Genomic DNA, 18,339 nt, shown 5'->3' on the forward strand with positions numbered 1-18,339 from the left:
AGTGCTAGCAATTCAGGATTCCATGAGAAAACCCCGCATATTTAAATAGATTGTCATTCTATTCCTGAAAAAAGTTAATTCCAATCTGATATCTACACCAATTCAATATTCCATGAGAGAACCAAGCATATTGAAGTAGATTGCCATTCTATTCGTGAAAAAGTTACCAAACTGATACTACTGCATGTGCCAGGTCTAAAGATTAGCTGACTGATATACTTATGAAGGCACTTGGTCGTAGTCAGTTTGGTATTGTTTTTTCTAAGATGGGAATGGATGATTTGTATGCTCTAGATTGAGAGGAAGTGCTTAGAAATAGGATAGTTTTGCATAGCTCATTTAGATTATTCATATGTAACAGTGTAAGTTTGAACAGGAACAGTCATAAGTAATGGCTTAGTTGTAATTTCTCCTTCAATTATTATATTAAAAGAGGTTTACGGGACGTCATGTGGTTAGACATTACACCCCAAAAATTCTCGCTTTTCTTGCTTTTTCTTTCTTCTATATCCTTCCATAATGTGAAACAACCAATTACTCCAAAAGCTTAAGCTGTTGGAAATGGCATTATTTAATCTTTATACTTTTAACAACCCACCCCCCCCCCTCTTCTCTCCTCATGTGTGGCCCCTCTGTCTAGGGTTGGCCTACACGTGGCACATGTGGCCCCTCTTTTGGGTTTGGCCATTGCATGTGGATTCTTGCTATCAAGGAGGTTTGAACTCAGGACCTTTGGCACTGATACCAAGTGAAACAACCAGTTACTCCAAAGGCTTAAGCTGATGGAGAAGGCGTTGTTTATTCTTTTATACTTTAATAAATAGTATCAGTATTAGTACTAATATTAGTAGTTATTGCTATTATACTCACTCATGTCGACTATAAAATATTTTCCACTGCCCAAAGAACTTAGGAAGAACTCAAAACCTAGTGCCAAGTTTTAAATACTGATATTCAGGACAGAGCCATTCCAAGTATGGATCAAAGAACATCCTACTTATAAACATGGATTTAAATTTCGGTTTCGATCCCAATTTCGTCCTTGGCCGAAACCAAAATTTCGGACGAAATCCAGTTCAAAATTGAATAAATAATCATTTCGGCTGAAATTTCGTAACAATATTAAATTTTAAATAAAAATTTGAATTTCCCGAAATTTCGAATTTCGGATGAAATTTAAAGCTATGCTTATAAATCACGAATATAGAAAATGTCAGCAAGAATAAACGTCTAGATGCATCATCAAAAATAAAGAGTTCTGCTCAAAAGAATCACAATAACACCTTTCAAACTCGGCCGAAATAAAAGTTCAAAACTAAACTTCCAATCTTACAAGTATATTGTAGTGATCGGTCATCATTGCTATCAGTCCAGCCACAGATGCCGTTCCCTCTGGAAGGGACAAATAAGCCTGAAAGTACATTACACATTTGAGATTATGAAAAGACATGAACCAACTATCTGCTAAATAGGGAACTCTGTTTACCCATAATGTACTACCAATACTAAATCAGAAAAGTATAGAATTAAAGCCAGATAAACGTCCATCATGGAGTTCAAAATATGGTAGTAGAAAAACAAAGCTGTTTTAGAAAATAGTTTAGATCAATTCTGCCAAAAAATAGAATGCTAATAGGACGAAAAGTCACCTATCATTCAACAAATAGAGTTTGTCCCTACTTAATGCAAATAACTACCCACAGTAATGTTGAGGAAGGAATATAGAAAACTTGCATACATATATTGATTGTTCTACAATGCATGACCAAGTCAACGAAAGAAGAAACTTAAGAGTAAGAGTGATGGGCAAGATATGATAAGGCCAACACAACACGTGAAAGGAACAAGTTTTGGGTTTAACATTAATCCTAAGTGATTTAGAGAATAAGAATATTTAAGTGATTAAGTGAGATTAGTGTTTATTATTTGATTTATTTAAGCTAAAGGGGTATTTTGGTAACTTCACTAGGGGCACAAGTGTAATTAACAAAAGGCTAAGTCTAATAGTCAAGGGTATTTTGGGTATTAGACATTAGCATGGCTGGGAGAGAGAGGAGAGTGACACTTGGAAATTCAAGTGCCATCTCTCTCATGCAAGGTTATAAATCCATTTTAATTCATTTTAATTATGATAAAATGAAGAGAAAATGGGGAAAATTCAAGAGAAATTCGTGAAAAAATTCGAGAAAATATATGATATTTGATTTATGGTCTGAAAGTATTTGAAACCAAAGTTTGATTGCAAACAAGTGGAAAAAGAGAAGAAATTTCTTAAAATTTATAAGTTTAATCTTGTCTTTCTTGATTCTTTTGATTCCTGTGTGATTTACACTCATTTTTAGCACTTTTGATTAACTACAAAGTTAAAGATATTAAATGGTGATTTTCATATTTTCGGGTCAACTCTGGCGAGATTTGGCAGGATGGATGAACATAAAAGTTCCTGGAAATAATATATGTAGAATAACTTTTAAGTTTATGACTTATCCCAATTTGAGTTTAAATTTAGAATTACATATATGTATATATGGGTGTAAATATATGTATAATTACATGTCATAATGTGAGAGACACACGGAAAGTACATATATGTATATTTATGGGCATATACATATATGGATAGAGATTGAAACAATGCTAAGTAAAATGACTTTATGAGCCTAGTTTTGAGCAATAATGACCACTAATAGTTACGGGCATGAGTGCCAAGTTGATAGTTTTGTGAGATCTTCATGATCTCATGATTGGTTGATAGCTCTGTGTAGCTCTGTGATATATTGATGATATGATATTAGTTGATGAATCTGTGTAGCTTTGCGAGATCTAGATGATCTCATGATTTGTTGATAGCTCTATATAGCTCTGTGATTTATTGATAATCTGATATTAGTTGATGAATCTGTGTAGCTCTGTGAGATCTTGATGATCTCATGATAGTTGATAGCTCTATGAGATCTTCATGATCTCATGTTGGTTGATAGCTCTGTGTAGCTCTGTGATTTCTTGATGATCGGATATTAGTTGATGGATCTATGTAGCTCTGTGAGATCTTGATGATCTCATGATAGTTGATAGCTCTATGAGATCTTGGTGATATCATGTTGGTTGATAGCTTTGAGTAGTTTCGTAATATTTTGATGACCCGCTATTAGTTGATAGCTCTGTGTAGCTTTGTGATATCTTGAAGATGTGATATTAGTTGATAGCTCTGTGTAGCTTCGTAATATCTTAATGATCTGATATTAGTTCATTACTCTGTGTAGCAATGTGATATCTTAATGATCTGATATTGGTTGATATATATGTGTTGTTCTGTATTAATATGTGAGCAAACTATTCTCGAATGAGACAGCATAGTTAGCTTATTATTAATATCAATTAATATATGTTGGTATATATATCTTATGCATCGTACCATTCAGCATCTGCATGCATAACCCTGCCAAGTGGGGTACATTAGTATCATGGGCATGATTCATATAACTTACATATCCATCGTACCATTCAGCATCTGCATGCATAACCCTGCCGAGTGGGGTACATTAGTATCATGGGCATGATTCCTCCCTCAAGAGTAGCTATGGGTAAGTCCTGTGCATTCTCACATACTTAGCCACACCAGTTAAGTTCTGTAAAATATACTGAAAAGATAAGAATTCTGAAAGCCTACGGGCGCCAATTCTGTAAATGCCTACGGGCCCTATAAAACAAATGTACTCTCCTGGCACTCTTGGGTTGTGAGATGATTTTGATTTTGATCCTGAGTCTGAGCATACATACATACATCTACATATGCATCTGTTTGTGATTCTAATTATGGTTGTGATGGTTGTGATTCTGACTCTGATTCTAATTCTGATAGTGCCATATTACTGGCCCAGTTCTGATATGATATATATACCCTTTTATTTACAGGGAAGTAGTAAGATTATCATACACTGCTAAATTATTGTATTGCTTACAAGCTTTATGCTTATGTGCTCGATAATTCTTGATATATAACTATATGTGCCTATTGGCTTTGAATATAAATAACATCTCTATTTGTGCCTACTGGCTTTAAACATTGAAGGTATATCTGAAAATGATGGTGTGTATATGATACTATAACAAGTAACAGCTTATGATAAACTGCTAGATTATTGTTTTGCTTACTAGCTATTTGCTAATGTGCTCGATGTTGCACATTTCAGATTCTGAGTAGTTGCCCGTTCGCGAGCCTTGCTGAGGCGAGAGTGTGACCATACTAGAGTGAGTATCGGATTGTACATTGTATTTATTTTCTGTTTATATATAGATTCTGAGAGGTTGTGTAAATGAAAGAGAGTTTCTTTTATTTCATGTCTCTTAGTTATTTGTGGATATTATGTTTCAACCATGCTTATCTAAATGATCATCTGTTCAGAGGCCTTGCACGCTTGCCGGGTTCGCCTAGCGAGCATGCGGCGCCTGCCATGTGCCCCAAGGGTCCGGGTCGAGGGCATGACAGCACATGCCTAGATTGTTATGCAAGGAAGAATAGACAAAAGTCTAGCAAAAAGGCCGAAGAGACACCTTCCAATGGGTACCATGATGATGTCATTGAATGGTCCCCACTTGTCCGTAAGAGTATAGATATGCAAACCATGTTGTTTTATATTTCTGGTAATTGTAGGTATTAACAGAAAGTTAAAAGCTAACTTGGAAAGGACCCATTTTTTGTCAAGACCATGCAGCCTAAACAGGGAAGCATCTTGGTTGTTTTGTATTTAAGTACCCTTTGGGGCATTGTTTAGGTTGAAAATTCTAGAGGGTTGTCTTCCTTTATGAAGAATTATGGTGATTTCAAATTGAATTTTAGGATATGTTATAAGTTAGTTTTGGAAGTAGATCATGTTGTGCAAGCTCACCACGGACAGTTTTTTTTATCATACTAATTCCAAATTTTACCAATCTGATTTTTCTAGGAATTTTTCAGGAATAAGATTTGATCATATCTGAACAAAAATATCTCCAAATCACTGAAAACGACACCCGTAAATCTCTTAAATCGTCTTTTTCCATATTGTATACATCCCTTAAGGATTGAAGGATCTGACCATACAATTGTTTACATCAGTCGTACAGTCGGAAAAAAGAACTTTGCAAGGGAACCTTGGCCGTTGGACTGCTGCGCTGATACTAATTTGAACTAATGGTGGAGAAATGAATAGAGAAGGACGAAAGATAGATATAGAAGGCAAGAAGAGGAGAAGAGGCGTGAGAGTTTTGGGGAGAAAGAGAGATGCATGGGAGTTACTCCTTGCGATCCCTAATAGGGGTATTATAAAATTAAATATAAAATACTAAATGCCCTTATAAAAATGGGCTTATTACAACATGATATCTCAACACTTTAGACTAAGGCTAATACTAGCCCTTCATCTAACATCAATACTAATTCCAATTATACTTTAAATGAATTCTGCTTTCTTAGCGAAAAAGGGTAAGAAATAGATTTCCTTTCAAATGCGTAGGACATAAACAGGAGCGAGAAAATATATTGGAAAAGAACATTAATTTATATTTTTCCTTTGCAATCAGATTGAATGACCAATCGGGTGACTGAAAGTATAGTTTGGTGTCCAACTGTAGCAGGAATTTTCAAAATCTTGTGGTTGCAGGGCAGTAAGTTCTGGTGCGCAGACAAAAAGTTAGTATTATCTGACTTTACTGGAAAATGAAAAGGGATGCAGGGTAGGTGGATAGACAAAAAAGAGCAACGCGTGGGCACGTTTGATGAAATGTAGATCACGCCACATTCAAGGACTTTGTATACCTTAAGTAGAGGAGATTGTTTCACGTCTGTCAGGGACTAAGTGCATCGCCCAGAAATCAGCCTTTCACTTTTATGTGAAGCGCTGAGTAAAAAACAAGGTATTTTAGAATTTAGATAGATTGATCTTGGCCATTCACATAAAAGTGTGTTAACTAACCAACTTCTCCAAAAGCTTAAGAAAGGCGTTATTTTATCTTTTATACTTTAACACTCCCCCGCACATGTGGCCCACTTGGCAAACACGTGGCACATGTGGTCCCACTTTGGGTTGACCATCGCATGTGGATTTTTGCTATCCGGGAGATTTGAACTCCAGACCTTTGGCTCTGATACCATGTTAACTTACCAACTTCTCCAAAAGCTTGAGCTTTTGGAGAAAGGCGTTATTTATCTTTTATACTTTAACACTCCCCCGCACGTGTGGCCCACTTGGCAAACACGTGGCACATGTGGTCCCACTTCGGGCCGACCATCGCATGTGGATTTTTGCTATCCGGGAGGTTTGAACACGAGACGTTTGGCTCTGATACCATGTTAACTAACCAACTTCTCCAAAAGCTTAAGCTTTTGGAGAAGTTGGTAAGTTAAGTGAAAGGCTGATTTTCGGGTGACGCACGTGAAACAGCCTCAAAGTAGAGTTCCACAATTATATGGTGGCCGACCGTGTGGTAAAAAGGGCAGAGAGAGATAAAACCTACCACCCTTGATTTCTGATCCAAGGAAAAGTCAAAAAAGGGGGCTTTTCTTGGATCAAAAATCAAGGGAGGGAGGGTTTTCTCTCTCTCTGACCTTTACATCACACGGTCGGCCACCATATAAAATCTCAATAACACATATGATACAAACTGTATAGCATGACATTGTGTGTTTAAAAGAAACGAAAAGAAGAAAAAAGGGGACAAGACGATGAAATCATAGATTTCATAGATTTCAAGAGTTAGAATGTTTGAGTGTGAGTTAGAAAGAGAATCAAATTTGTGACAGATCCATGCATCATATGCATGAAGAGTACATGTAGTAACTTGTGACCGGGAAAATATTTTGTTCCCCAAAAGCATAAGAATGTGAAATTTGAATTCGAAGTACAAAAAAAAAAACATACTGCAATATTGAGAATTTGTCCAGACCCAAATGAAAATGACAATCAAATTAAACTACCCAAAAACAATAGATGGTCTTTATACATTCACGTTCATGCTACTAACCAAATATTCTTCTTTAAAATCAGTTAACCCGAATTCATTTAATTGATAGCAAAGGCTGAAAAAGGAAAATACAAGAATGTAAATACACAGGTCGAAAAGCATATAAGGAAAAGTGTCTACTTGAGATTTGAGAAACGAGGACAACAAATTTCTTGATCCTTTTTCAATATTCAGTGCTTTAAAGTTGAGAAGTTACTAAATATGAGTACTGTGAATTTAACTTATTGCATGCAGAAATTCCAAAGAACCATTCTATCATAGGAATCATCAAATATTGTGAATTCTAGCTTATCATTCAATATAGAAATAAGGTATCATGCTCACCGTATTCATATTGTAAAGGGCCTCCACCATATCAATAGATCTATTACGTATCACATTAGACACCTGGAAATACATATAAATCATAATCATTAACGGATACCAATAGCAATGAAAAGCTGAATTCCTTTGCAATTACCACAAAACGAAAAGCCAAGTTTACAAGTACGGATAAATTTATAATAATATCTAAAACAAAGAAGTCATCTAAAAATGTAAAGACCTTGCAAGATTTTCTAAAAGTAAAATTAGGGTCAAAAGCATTTTCAATGAGGGAATGGAATCAAGATAGTATAGAAAAGGCAAACCTTTTTCCAATCTTTCCCATGCTTGCGGTAGGCTTCATAAAACCGCTCAAGCTCTTCCTTACTCCACTGAGATCCTAACATGTCAGACAGCTTCCTTTTCTGCACAAACGGTATGATAGTCAATACTTTGCAACTGCTCATAAAGTCAAATTTTGTAAACATCAATTGCATCGCTATCAGCCAGTCCACTGTGGATAACATTCTGATCAAGGTTTAAAAATTCGGTCTCGGTTTTGGTTTCGGACATAGCCGATACCAAAATTTCAGCCGAAATTTTGTAAAAAAAACAAAGTTCATTATCGTGCCAAAATTTCGGATTTATGTGGTTTCAATGTCAGTCCCAACCGAAATTCGAAATTTCGGTATTTCGGACAAAATTTAAAACCATGATTCTGATTCATGTGACTAAAGGCTTCAATGATGTTCTCTTTGAAGTAGAGAAACAGAGGGAAGCTGCATAACTTATACATGACAGTATCTGCTGCTGTCAGATAGAGAAACTAGGCGTTCAACATGGTAAACCACAGAATTAAGAGATATGTCATATGCAACAAGCTTTCATAAGTACAAAAAATACAGAAATGTATTGAAATCATATGACCATAAAAATAATAAGGGTTTTTGCAAAAGATGTATCCTACTTTGCCTTATTTGCAAAAGCAGTTTTCTAGTTTGAAAATTTACAAAGGGAGTCACCGCATTTGGCAGCATTTTGCAGATCAAGTCATGTCATCAGTTTGTGATGGAAATACCCACGACCTATTTTTCTGACTTGTAAAAAGACTAAAATGCACTTACATGTAAAAGACTATGGCAGCGGGACGTAAAACAGGGTGTGCTGCCCAAAAACAAGGCTTGGTGGATCTTCATTGCACTCTTTTGACCCTCATTGAAAAACAAAAACAAAAAAAAGAGCTCCCTAATTTTACCATGGATGCCTCTTTTTAGTCGTAGTTGAATATTTTGGCAACAAGCTATCTCCAACAACGGGGACATGGGATTTTTATCAGTCCTCATCCGTCCACCAAGTACTCATTGGGGGTTTCGAACCGCAAATGGGCAGAGGAAGAGGGCAAGTAGTTTTCCTACGAAAATAGGTAAAAAAAAAAAATTAAAAGTAGAATAAATACTAGTACTTAATTAGAATAAATAAATGATATATTAAATTTAATGCAGATTAAATTTAAAATTGAGGTGATTTTAGCCTTTTACATATATAAGGCACGTTTGGCCACCATGAATTTTTTTTTCATGATAAATCAGTGTCTCCAAGTGGAGAAGAGGGTGAAGTGGCTAAAAATCAGGAAACAAAAAACAGTAAACACGTGTATCCAAGTGATGAGAAGTGGAAAAAAATCAGGAAATAAAAAACTCTACTCAAAATCAGATCAACTTCTCAGGCTCATCTCAATCGCGTACTGTCAATTCTCTCTCCTTCTCCCACTCGCTGCCCTACCCCCCTCTCACCACTGTGAGACACCGATTTATCATGGCAAAAAATCCTGGCAGCCAGACATGGCCATAAGGGCATTTTAGTATTTTTAAAAGAAAATTATGGTGTGGGTAATTCCGTCACAAACTGAAGACATGACTGGATTTGCAAAAGGCAGACAAATGTAGACTGGATTTGTAAATTATCAAACTAGCAGACTGCTTTTGCAAATAAGGCGAAGTACAAGAATTCTTTTGCAAAACCCCCAAATAATAATAATAATAATAAAGGCTTTTTACAAAACACCACATGTAGAATTCCTTATTATTTAAGCACCTTTACTTTTGATGCCACGAAGTATAAAATGAAGAAAACTACAGAAAAGGTAGAAATCAAACTCTTTGTTCTTTAGAGAAACTACAAAAGAATAGAGTTATTATACGGCAGACGTGCATGTAGCTACACATGCGGCCACAAAGTATAGCTGGCCTACATTATTGGATGATCTAAACCGTTCATTTGTTGGGCCTTGATGTGGTAGGTCATGCCCCAAGAATCTTCTCCATAGAATGATCCTCATAGCCCTCCAATTTGTCGGGGTTTCTTTGCCATGCCATCTATTTTAAACCACCACAAATTAGAGGGTTAGGGACACCCTAAAAACAATACTTAAGGGGCACAGCCTATCAATGTCGGGGCCCAACAAACAAATGGTTTAGATCATCCAATTATGTGGGCCCCACCATAATTTTGGTTTGGCTACAAATAGCTACACGCACAGCCACCATATAAAAACTCGAAAGAATAAGAGACAGAAATATAAAGCTAATAATTATATTACCCTCAATAGCATAAAATTCTAGAACAAAAGAAATATAAATCTAATAAATAAATAAATAACCCTTAAATAACATTTCAGCCTACAATAATTTGTTCTCTTTATCGGAAACAATTCAACAGTGCTACAGTGATAAAATCAAATAATGATAACGAGAAAATGAAAGCTAATAATCTCAGAATAGTAACTGCATAGAGAGACGCTTGGCATCAGAGTAGAAGAAAAGGCCATTTAATTATCACAGTAGGCAGTCTCACCATACAAAGCACAAAATTCGAGAAGGAAAGAACAAACTCACCCGTTGCCTACTTTTGCTTGCATTGCCTCCGTATTTATCAAGAGAGTCCTCTTTAACTTTAGAAAACCGCTTATTACCAATCCTAGATTTTCTGGTTGAAGACATGAGGAACTCCTTTTCCAGCTATCTGAAACATATCAACAAACAGAACACAGAGTCCATTTATCACAATGCACAAACACTAGGCAACCAAAAAGGAATGATGACAAAGAGAAAAATAAAATAAAAGGCATCAAATACAACAATAAACATAGTGATAAGCTCGGAAAGTGGTCCAGAGATACCAACACTAGACATCACACTCTCCATCACTGCATACCAAAAGGAAAACAAACAGCTCCCAATGAGAAAACATCTAGAAGATTGAAAAGATCAACAGTTGAGAACTTTATAATGGTGTATGTGAAACAACCAATTACTCCAAAAGCTTAATCTGTTGGAGATGGCGTTATTTAATCTTTTATACTTTAAGAGTGTATATTCGATTTGAAACAAGAATGAATTTGCACTTCTTCAAATCAAAACAGTAAAAAGTGTGCATGCTATTAATGAAGCAAAGCTGTAAACACAAAGTTAAAAAAAGCCATGTAGGAACTCTTAACAAAAATCATATATGGGGAGTTTAATGATGTGTAATCCGCAATTGGTGAAGCTACATTCATGGGGTGTTCTGCGAGAAAGGTAGGATCAATTCTCCCAGTGAAATTGTAGGAAACTAGAAAAGGAATCCAAATTGGTCTCTGTTATGAACTTTGGCTGGTCATGCAAGAAAAGGAATCTAGATTGATCCCTGTTATGAACTTTGGCGGGTCGTATATTGAGGTAGAGTCCAGGCTAGCAAAATAATCCAACCCCAAGGAGAATTTCAGGACGAGAAGGGAATATCAGACAGAAGTACCAAGTATATTCACTAGCTTCTATTCAAGTTCATGGATTGATTTGCTAAAGCATTCACCAAGATCCAACCAAAATGAGAACACCCACTTCAAGATGGAATTTGATATTATAAACAAAGCTAAGGACAGGAAGTCCTTAAAGGCATGTTTGGATATATGGATTCTATTTTCTCTGAAAAAACTTCCTGGAAAATTAGTTTTCCACTGTTTGATTAGCTCATTTACTAGAGATTTTATATTCATACGTTAAAATTTTCTCCAGAAATAGCGAAAAAAAAAAAAAAAAAAACTAGTCAAAAAAGAAAATACCCCTATCTCATAGGATACCCCTATTTGTGAATCCACGGTATGTTTGAGAAGAAATGCAAAAAACGAGAAAATCTATGATTTGGCCGACACATTGAATTTATTGCCGACACCCGTGTTGTGTCGTGTCTGACACGACACCCGTGTTGTGTCGTGTCTGACACGACACCCGTGTCCACATGTGTCGACACTCCTTCAGACACTTTTAAATGTACTGCTAGAAATGTCAATTACTTTGTATGTATTTATGTGTATGAGTGTCACTATTTCTAGATTTTTAGGGGCTGCCATATCAGATGCCTTGTCCACAGATCATGATTATATGTACTTTCTATTTCAACCGTGTCTCCGTTTCTAAATTTTGAGAGTTTGCCGTGTCCAATACTCCGTGTCCGTGTCCACAAATCATAGGAGAAAATTAAAAACTGAGAAATGGCGGGAAATTTTAAAAAAATCTAGACCAAAATATGAAATGACTAAAATACCCATCTCATAGGAAATGACCAAAATACCTCTCTATCTCATAGAAAATCAATAATGCATCCCTATTTTATAAAATGGCCAAAATACCCCTATCTCTTTGAAATAATTAAAATGCCCCTATCTTGTAAAAAATGAAAAAAAAATACCTGTATATCACACAAAATTTGTCTATCCACAGTCAATTTGAGAAACAAATAAGAAAATACTTAAACATTAAAAATCCTAAAACAATGAAAAAAATCTAGAACACCCTATTTTATAGAAAATGTCCAAAATAACCCTATCTCACAAAATGACCAAAATACCCCTATCTCATCAAAAATGACCAAAACACCTCCTTTTATTAAAAAAGAAGAACCAAAATACCATTGCGAGCCTTGGCGCAACAGTAAGGTTGCTCCATTGTGACCTGGTGGTCACGGGTTCGAGTCACGGTAAGGCTGCGTACATCTAGCCGTCCCCAGACTCCACAATGGCGGGAGCCTCGTGCACTGGGCCGCCTTTTTGTCTCAAAAATGACCAAAATTTCCTTATCTCATGGAAAATTAATTAAAATACACTTGCCTCGTGAGAAAAGACCAAAATAGCCCTATCTCATGGAAAATGACCAAAATATCCTCATCTTTTATTTATCACTACCTCATGGGGATTAGGGGATGTTTTGGACATTTTCTATGAGATAGGGGTATTTTGGTCATTTTCATAGGATACTTTGGTGACTGTTATGAGATAAGGGTATTTTGACCATTTTCTATGAGATATGGGTATTTTAATCCGTTTGTGAGATAGAGTGCCCCAGTTGCAATAAGGGACGTGGATCTAATGGGGCAACCTTGCCATTGGGCTCTTGCTGGAGCACCCTTCACTTTATCACTCCTCTAAATAATTTTTCATGAAAATGCAGGTAAACATCAACCAAATAGTAGAATTTAAAATTGCATAAAATTGAAGTGTGTAAACCAAATAGTAGAAAAAATTCAGAAAAAGGCATTAAAGAATATTCAAGGAAAGCTTTAATTTCCAGAAAAAAACTTTCTGCACATCCAAACATGCTCTAAGATCTCAACTCTATGCATCTCAGAAAAGTGATGTTGCTTCCACTTCATAACAGTCAAGTTTCCAGCAGAGGGATTTCTAAGTTTTTTATGCATGCATGAGAAATGTCCCATTAAAGAATGGCATGCATGGAGGTCATGGCCCACTAAAGGGCTCATGTAACCCATGAGAACTTTGGAGAACTTTTATTGAAGTTGGTAGTTTGCCTTTTCTTTTATTTAAAAAGTTATTAACTTGGAAAAAAAGGACAGCAGTTCTATCTTTAAATAGGGTTTAAGTGAGGGGTATTTAGACCTTTTTTGTTAGAAGTAATCATTTTATTGATTTGGAAAAAAGGGACAATAGTTTTATCTTTAAATAATGTTCAAGTGAGGGGTATTTAGACCTTTTTGTTAGGAGTCATTTTAGTGATAGAGGTATTTAGTTGTTCGGACCTAAAACCACATATATAGATATAGTCATACACATGTGACTTATATTCATTCTCGATGATGAATCAATTGAGATTACCACTAAGTAAGTTTTTCTATCTTCTTTATCTCTTTCTATTCTCTCTTTTTTTAATGGCGGATATTTAAGCAAAAGCCACGGCCGAGATGATCAGGCCAGCAAGATACAAAGCAAAAGAAACAAGACAGCAACAATATAAAGAAATCAATGAGAAAGGTAATTTAAAATCTCTAATAATTGCTTGAACACTCCTCCATGAGCGAGCCGATCCGCCTCTCCATTAGCCGATCCACGCACATGCTGGAAACGAACCTAACGACCTTCTCTTTTGATTCATTATATTGCCATAGTTTCAAGTGTTTGTTTCGATGTGCATTTCGATCGTAACGGAAATCGAAACATGTAGGGCTAGGATGGAAATTTTGGTGGAAGTCCTGGAAAATCACGAAAACGTATGGAAACATATGCAAACGATAAACATTTACGATCACACTTCAAAAGGTGGTAGAATAAGCAAAAATACACATTCAAAAACCATCACATACTCCAAAAAAACACCCATGACAGTTTAACAACATCGAAAAACCAGTGTCGTGTGCTATCATGCATGTCTGATAATTCAATGCATACCACATTTCACATGTAATTCGTGTAATTATCTATGCATAATACATACTCCACATTTCACATACAATTCATATAAATATAATTACGTAACACATACATATCACTACTGCACTAACAGATTTGGTTTTGTAATGCGTTGTCGTGGGGATGGAAACAGAAATATTTTGGTCGTTTCGTCTCAGTTCCATTCAAATTTAAAACCATGTATGTTACTCAATATTTTGCATGGTATCAGAGCAAGAAAATCAAGATCCAACAGCACTTCTTCCTTCGACTTGTTGAACAAGGTATTGCTTCAACCTATTTCTTTCTCCAACCACATTTGTGACCGATTCCTTCTTCTTCTTCTTCTTCTTCTTCTTCATTGCAAGAGAATGGTTCCCTTTTCCATCTTCATTTTTTCTATTTTTATCTATCATTTCCTTTTACTAAACTCTTCGGAAATCAACTCTTTTAGGGTTTCACCATCCCCACGAAACCTCCAAACCTCCCCTCTTCTTATGATATTTTCTTCTTTTTCTTTTACTAAAGTAAGCCTAACTTAATGAGAGGATGCCACTCGATTCTGGACTAACCTCTGGTTGGGGGATTCTCCTCCTAGCCTTGCCTTCTCCGACCTCTATCAGTTAACGTCCGACAAAGAAGCACGCATCTGCAAGTGCATGGACCGGAGAAGGAATGGGAGAGGGATTGATTGGATTATTAGACACAGGAAGGATCATAAGGACCGGGAGATCACTAGGCTCGCTCATCTTATATCACTCCTGGAGTCTCAATATTCCTCTCTGGAGTGGTAAGATCGGAGGATTTGGGCCCCAGATACCTTGGGGAGTTTCTCAGTTCGATCCTTTTTTCTCAAGTTGGTTTGTTGCGACGGGCAGGAATCCAAATTTTCCATTATTTGGCGATCATCGGTCCCATGCAAAGTGGAGGCTTTCTCTTGGACAGTTGCTCAGAGGCGGATAAACAAATGTGACCATCTCAAGAGGCGTAATGTGTATTTATCAAGCAGGTGCATCATTTGTAAGGCGACAAAAGAATCTTTGAACCATGTCCTCCTGCATTGCCCCCTTTCATCCACTCTGTGGAGAGCAATTATCAGAAGTTTCAGTTTTGCCTGGGTCTTCCATAGATCTATTTCAAGAACCTTGCTATCTTGGCCCTCTAGTCCGTTCGGTGAGTCAGGCTGATCCTTGTGGAGAATGGCACCATGTGCTATTATATGGCATATTTGGCTAGAGAGAAACAGGAGAATCAGTGACGACAAACAGAAAAGCATCACAAGATCATATCAGATATTAAGATAGATCTTATAGATTGGGCAAAATCAATCGACCTTTTTCCATGATATTCAACGGCCAATATTTTGAGAAACTGGCAGGCAATAATCAAGGAGAACAACTCAATTCAACTAACTCAACTAAGCCTTCATCCCAAACTAGTTGGGGTCAGCTAATGAATCCTTCAGAAAATTTTCATGAAGAAGGATCTACCCGGCTCAAATTGACTAAGTCTAATCCTGACACTAGTTGGGTTCATCTACATGGATCATTTTCTTCCATTCTCTCCTATCCAAGGTCATGTTCTATGTTATGTTCCTAACCATGAAGTCTTTCCTCACTGGGCTGCCTTTGGCGGGTGGCTAAAACTCAATTTTGATGGAAGTGCCAAAGGTAAACCCGGTCCGGTAGGAATTGGTGGACTCATCTGTGACGCAAAAGGAAATACCATATTCTCCTACTCCGGGACTGTTGTATGGTCAGTTGCCCAAGTTTTTCGCATATCTTTACGTCTGCAAACGGTAAGGCCGATGAGCTAGCGAAGGCGGGAATGGGAAGTAGCCGTGTGGTAGAGAGTTGTTCCACTGTAACTCAAGCTAGCTAGGCTTTGATATTGTGGGCTGTTTTGTATCTTATAATATCTTTATGTACCTCATCTAAGGATTTTATTTTTTTTCTTTTGTGGGGGGGGGCGCATCTTGTCCCCTCCATCCTTCTGTATGGCTGTTCTAAGTGAATAAAGTCACCTTTTTCAACAAAAATAAATGAATAATGTCAAAAACAAGGAAGATATGAATTAAGATCTTTTAAGTAACAGTTTCGATTTGCGCTTGATACACCACCAACTAAGGAAATTTAGCTGTTAAAAAAGGAGCCTAACTTCCAACGTTAACATGCAACATATTTATGGCATTAGCACCTGTCCAGGCTAAACGGAGACATTTCAAGTCTCTATAAGCCATTACAAGTTATTTCAAGTCAGTCTGGGTCAGTGATCCATTGACTGGAGTGTCCAGAATCCAGATCAATAGGCACGTGCAACAAGTAGAGATGCTTTATATGCAGAGTTTCATTATCACTTCAACAAGATGAAATTTTCTACTTGTACTAAGGACATGTGATGTACTAATAAGGGAGATAAGGGTCATTAACCTATATATTTAGGTTGTCGCCTCACATTTCTATGGAGCTTGGTAACTAGCAGTGATAGTTTAAAAAAGCACGAATATTTACGAACCTTCTTTCTTCCGGTTAAAAATGACCGCAAGCAAAAGCAGTTTACTTCCAAACCCAACTTTTCACCTGCTACCTGCTACCTGCATCTCAGATTCCGTCATGTTCAGGGAACAGTGAAACATAAAGCAAATTCTAAAGCAATCCAATGCTTCACAGAAATATTCGGAGACTTCGGAAAGGAAAATATTTCTAAAATTTCTTACTTGTTTCACATGAAAAGAGATAACTAGAACCACTCCTATTCAATTTTTACTTAGAGGGACCTTCAATTTATGATAAAATATGTTTAAATTAACCATAATCATACCATTTCCCTCTAAATCATGAAAAGAAAAGAAAATCCAAGAAAAAAAATTCCGTGAAAACTTCCAAAAAACTGACTACACCCCAAATCAGAACCTAACCCAGCAACAAACAGCTGTTCTATCAAAACAAAGGCACATTTTCGAACCAAATTCGATTTCAAATCGAAAAACAAAATCAGCATTGCATAAAAACATTAATCTATCAGTCAATCAAGCAAATAAAAGAATTTCAATTTATAATATCAGAAGAAACCAAAGAGAAACGTTTAAATGTAACAACATAACAAACCTCACATTAAAACACTAAACAGGAAAATTCAAAAATCTCACTGCATAAATCCCTAGAAAATAAACAGATCAAAATAAAGAATAAAATAACCACCCATCAGCTGCCCCTCTATTTCAAATTTCAAATCTACAATTTGAGTGGAAATATCATAAAAGTAACAGTATATCAAGTAGATCGAGAAACTGAAGAAAAAAAAAAGGTTAAATTCATAAAAAGAAAAAGAAAATTAAAAAATACAATGATGATCAAACCCTGGTTTTCAGACTAAAAGGAAAAATTTGTAACATTGATGCAGATTTGTAGCTATTTGAATTTATTTATTTTTAAAGATGAACAGAAACATGAGGAATCAAATTATGTGAATTGAATGAGATTTTCGAGTTCTCGTAAGATGAATTACCAGAAAAATCAAAGTTGTGAGGAGAATCTCAATCGCAGGAAAGGAAACAGTGTTGTATCTGAAATTAGGGCAAAAAAGTCTCTATAGAACGAAATAAGGGCTTTGGCGGGGAAGATTCGATGATAAAGATGAAAAAAAAAGGAGAGAGAGAGAGAGAGGTGTTTGTTTCAACTTCAAATATCGCACGTATAGCACGAAAGTTTCGGGAGCGGAAACCCAAGGGTAATTTGGTCATTTCACGAAAGATAAGAGTTGCCTTTGTTTTGCAGTTTCCAAGTTTGATAAATTCGCACCCGTGTAGGATGATTCGCTCCACTTGTACACATTAGTCTGCCATAATTCACCTTAAAAGGGGTTCGAATATATCATTCTATTTATCACCTGATTGGCCACTACGGTGTTTTTATATGGTGTAAGCCCGTATGGGCCAGTTTTATTTCAAAATCATGAAAAGAAATAGTTTCTGAAGAAAATATTTTCAGTAAGCAATGTTTTGTTGCTATCCAAACAGGGCCTAATATTAATAGCCTGTCTATGCTAGGTATTGATATATGAACCCCCTCCTCCTTTTCCAATAATACCCTCATTTTACTTAGAAAATCACTTTTATTTGAATTAATTAAGGCCCTATTTGCTTGAGATTTTGATTGTTGGATGAAAATTGTGTTCAATATTGCACTTCCCTGTGTTAAACTTCCTATTTCAATCTAACTTCCTACTTCAGTTCCTCTCGAGATGACTCGTACGAATGTTTGGATTGCAAGAAAAATATTTTTGATGAAAAGAAATTTCTTGGGAATTTTTTTCTTTTG

General features: G+C 36.2%; 1 protein-coding gene across 1 annotated transcript in view; it reads right to left on the bottom strand.

The window, feature by feature from the left end:
- Nucleotides 1-17,683, bottom strand: part of LOC143882086 (protein ALWAYS EARLY 3-like) — a 49,408-nt gene extending 31,725 nt beyond the window's left edge. Inside the window, exons 1-6 of the mRNA XM_077385488.1 lie at nt 17,528-17,683; nt 16,535-16,613; nt 10,200-10,326; nt 7,632-7,730; nt 7,327-7,389; nt 1,334-1,411 (exon numbers count right to left, since the gene is read on the bottom strand). Of these exons, the coding sequence (XP_077241603.1) occupies nt 1,334-1,411; nt 7,327-7,389; nt 7,632-7,730; nt 10,200-10,304 (345 nt within the window). The 5' untranslated portion in view covers nt 10,305-10,326; nt 16,535-16,613; nt 17,528-17,683. The remainder of the gene's footprint in view (nt 1-1,333; nt 1,412-7,326; nt 7,390-7,631; nt 7,731-10,199; nt 10,327-16,534; nt 16,614-17,527) is intronic.
- Nucleotides 17,684-18,339: the final 656 nt, after the last annotated feature.

The sequence above is a fragment of the Tasmannia lanceolata genome, unplaced genomic scaffold (assembly GCF_043159265.1).
Source record: "Tasmannia lanceolata isolate RefF3 unplaced genomic scaffold, GAP_Taslan_0.1 ptg000007l, whole genome shotgun sequence".
NCBI classification, from domain to species: domain Eukaryota; kingdom Viridiplantae; phylum Streptophyta; class Magnoliopsida; order Canellales; family Winteraceae; genus Tasmannia; species Tasmannia lanceolata.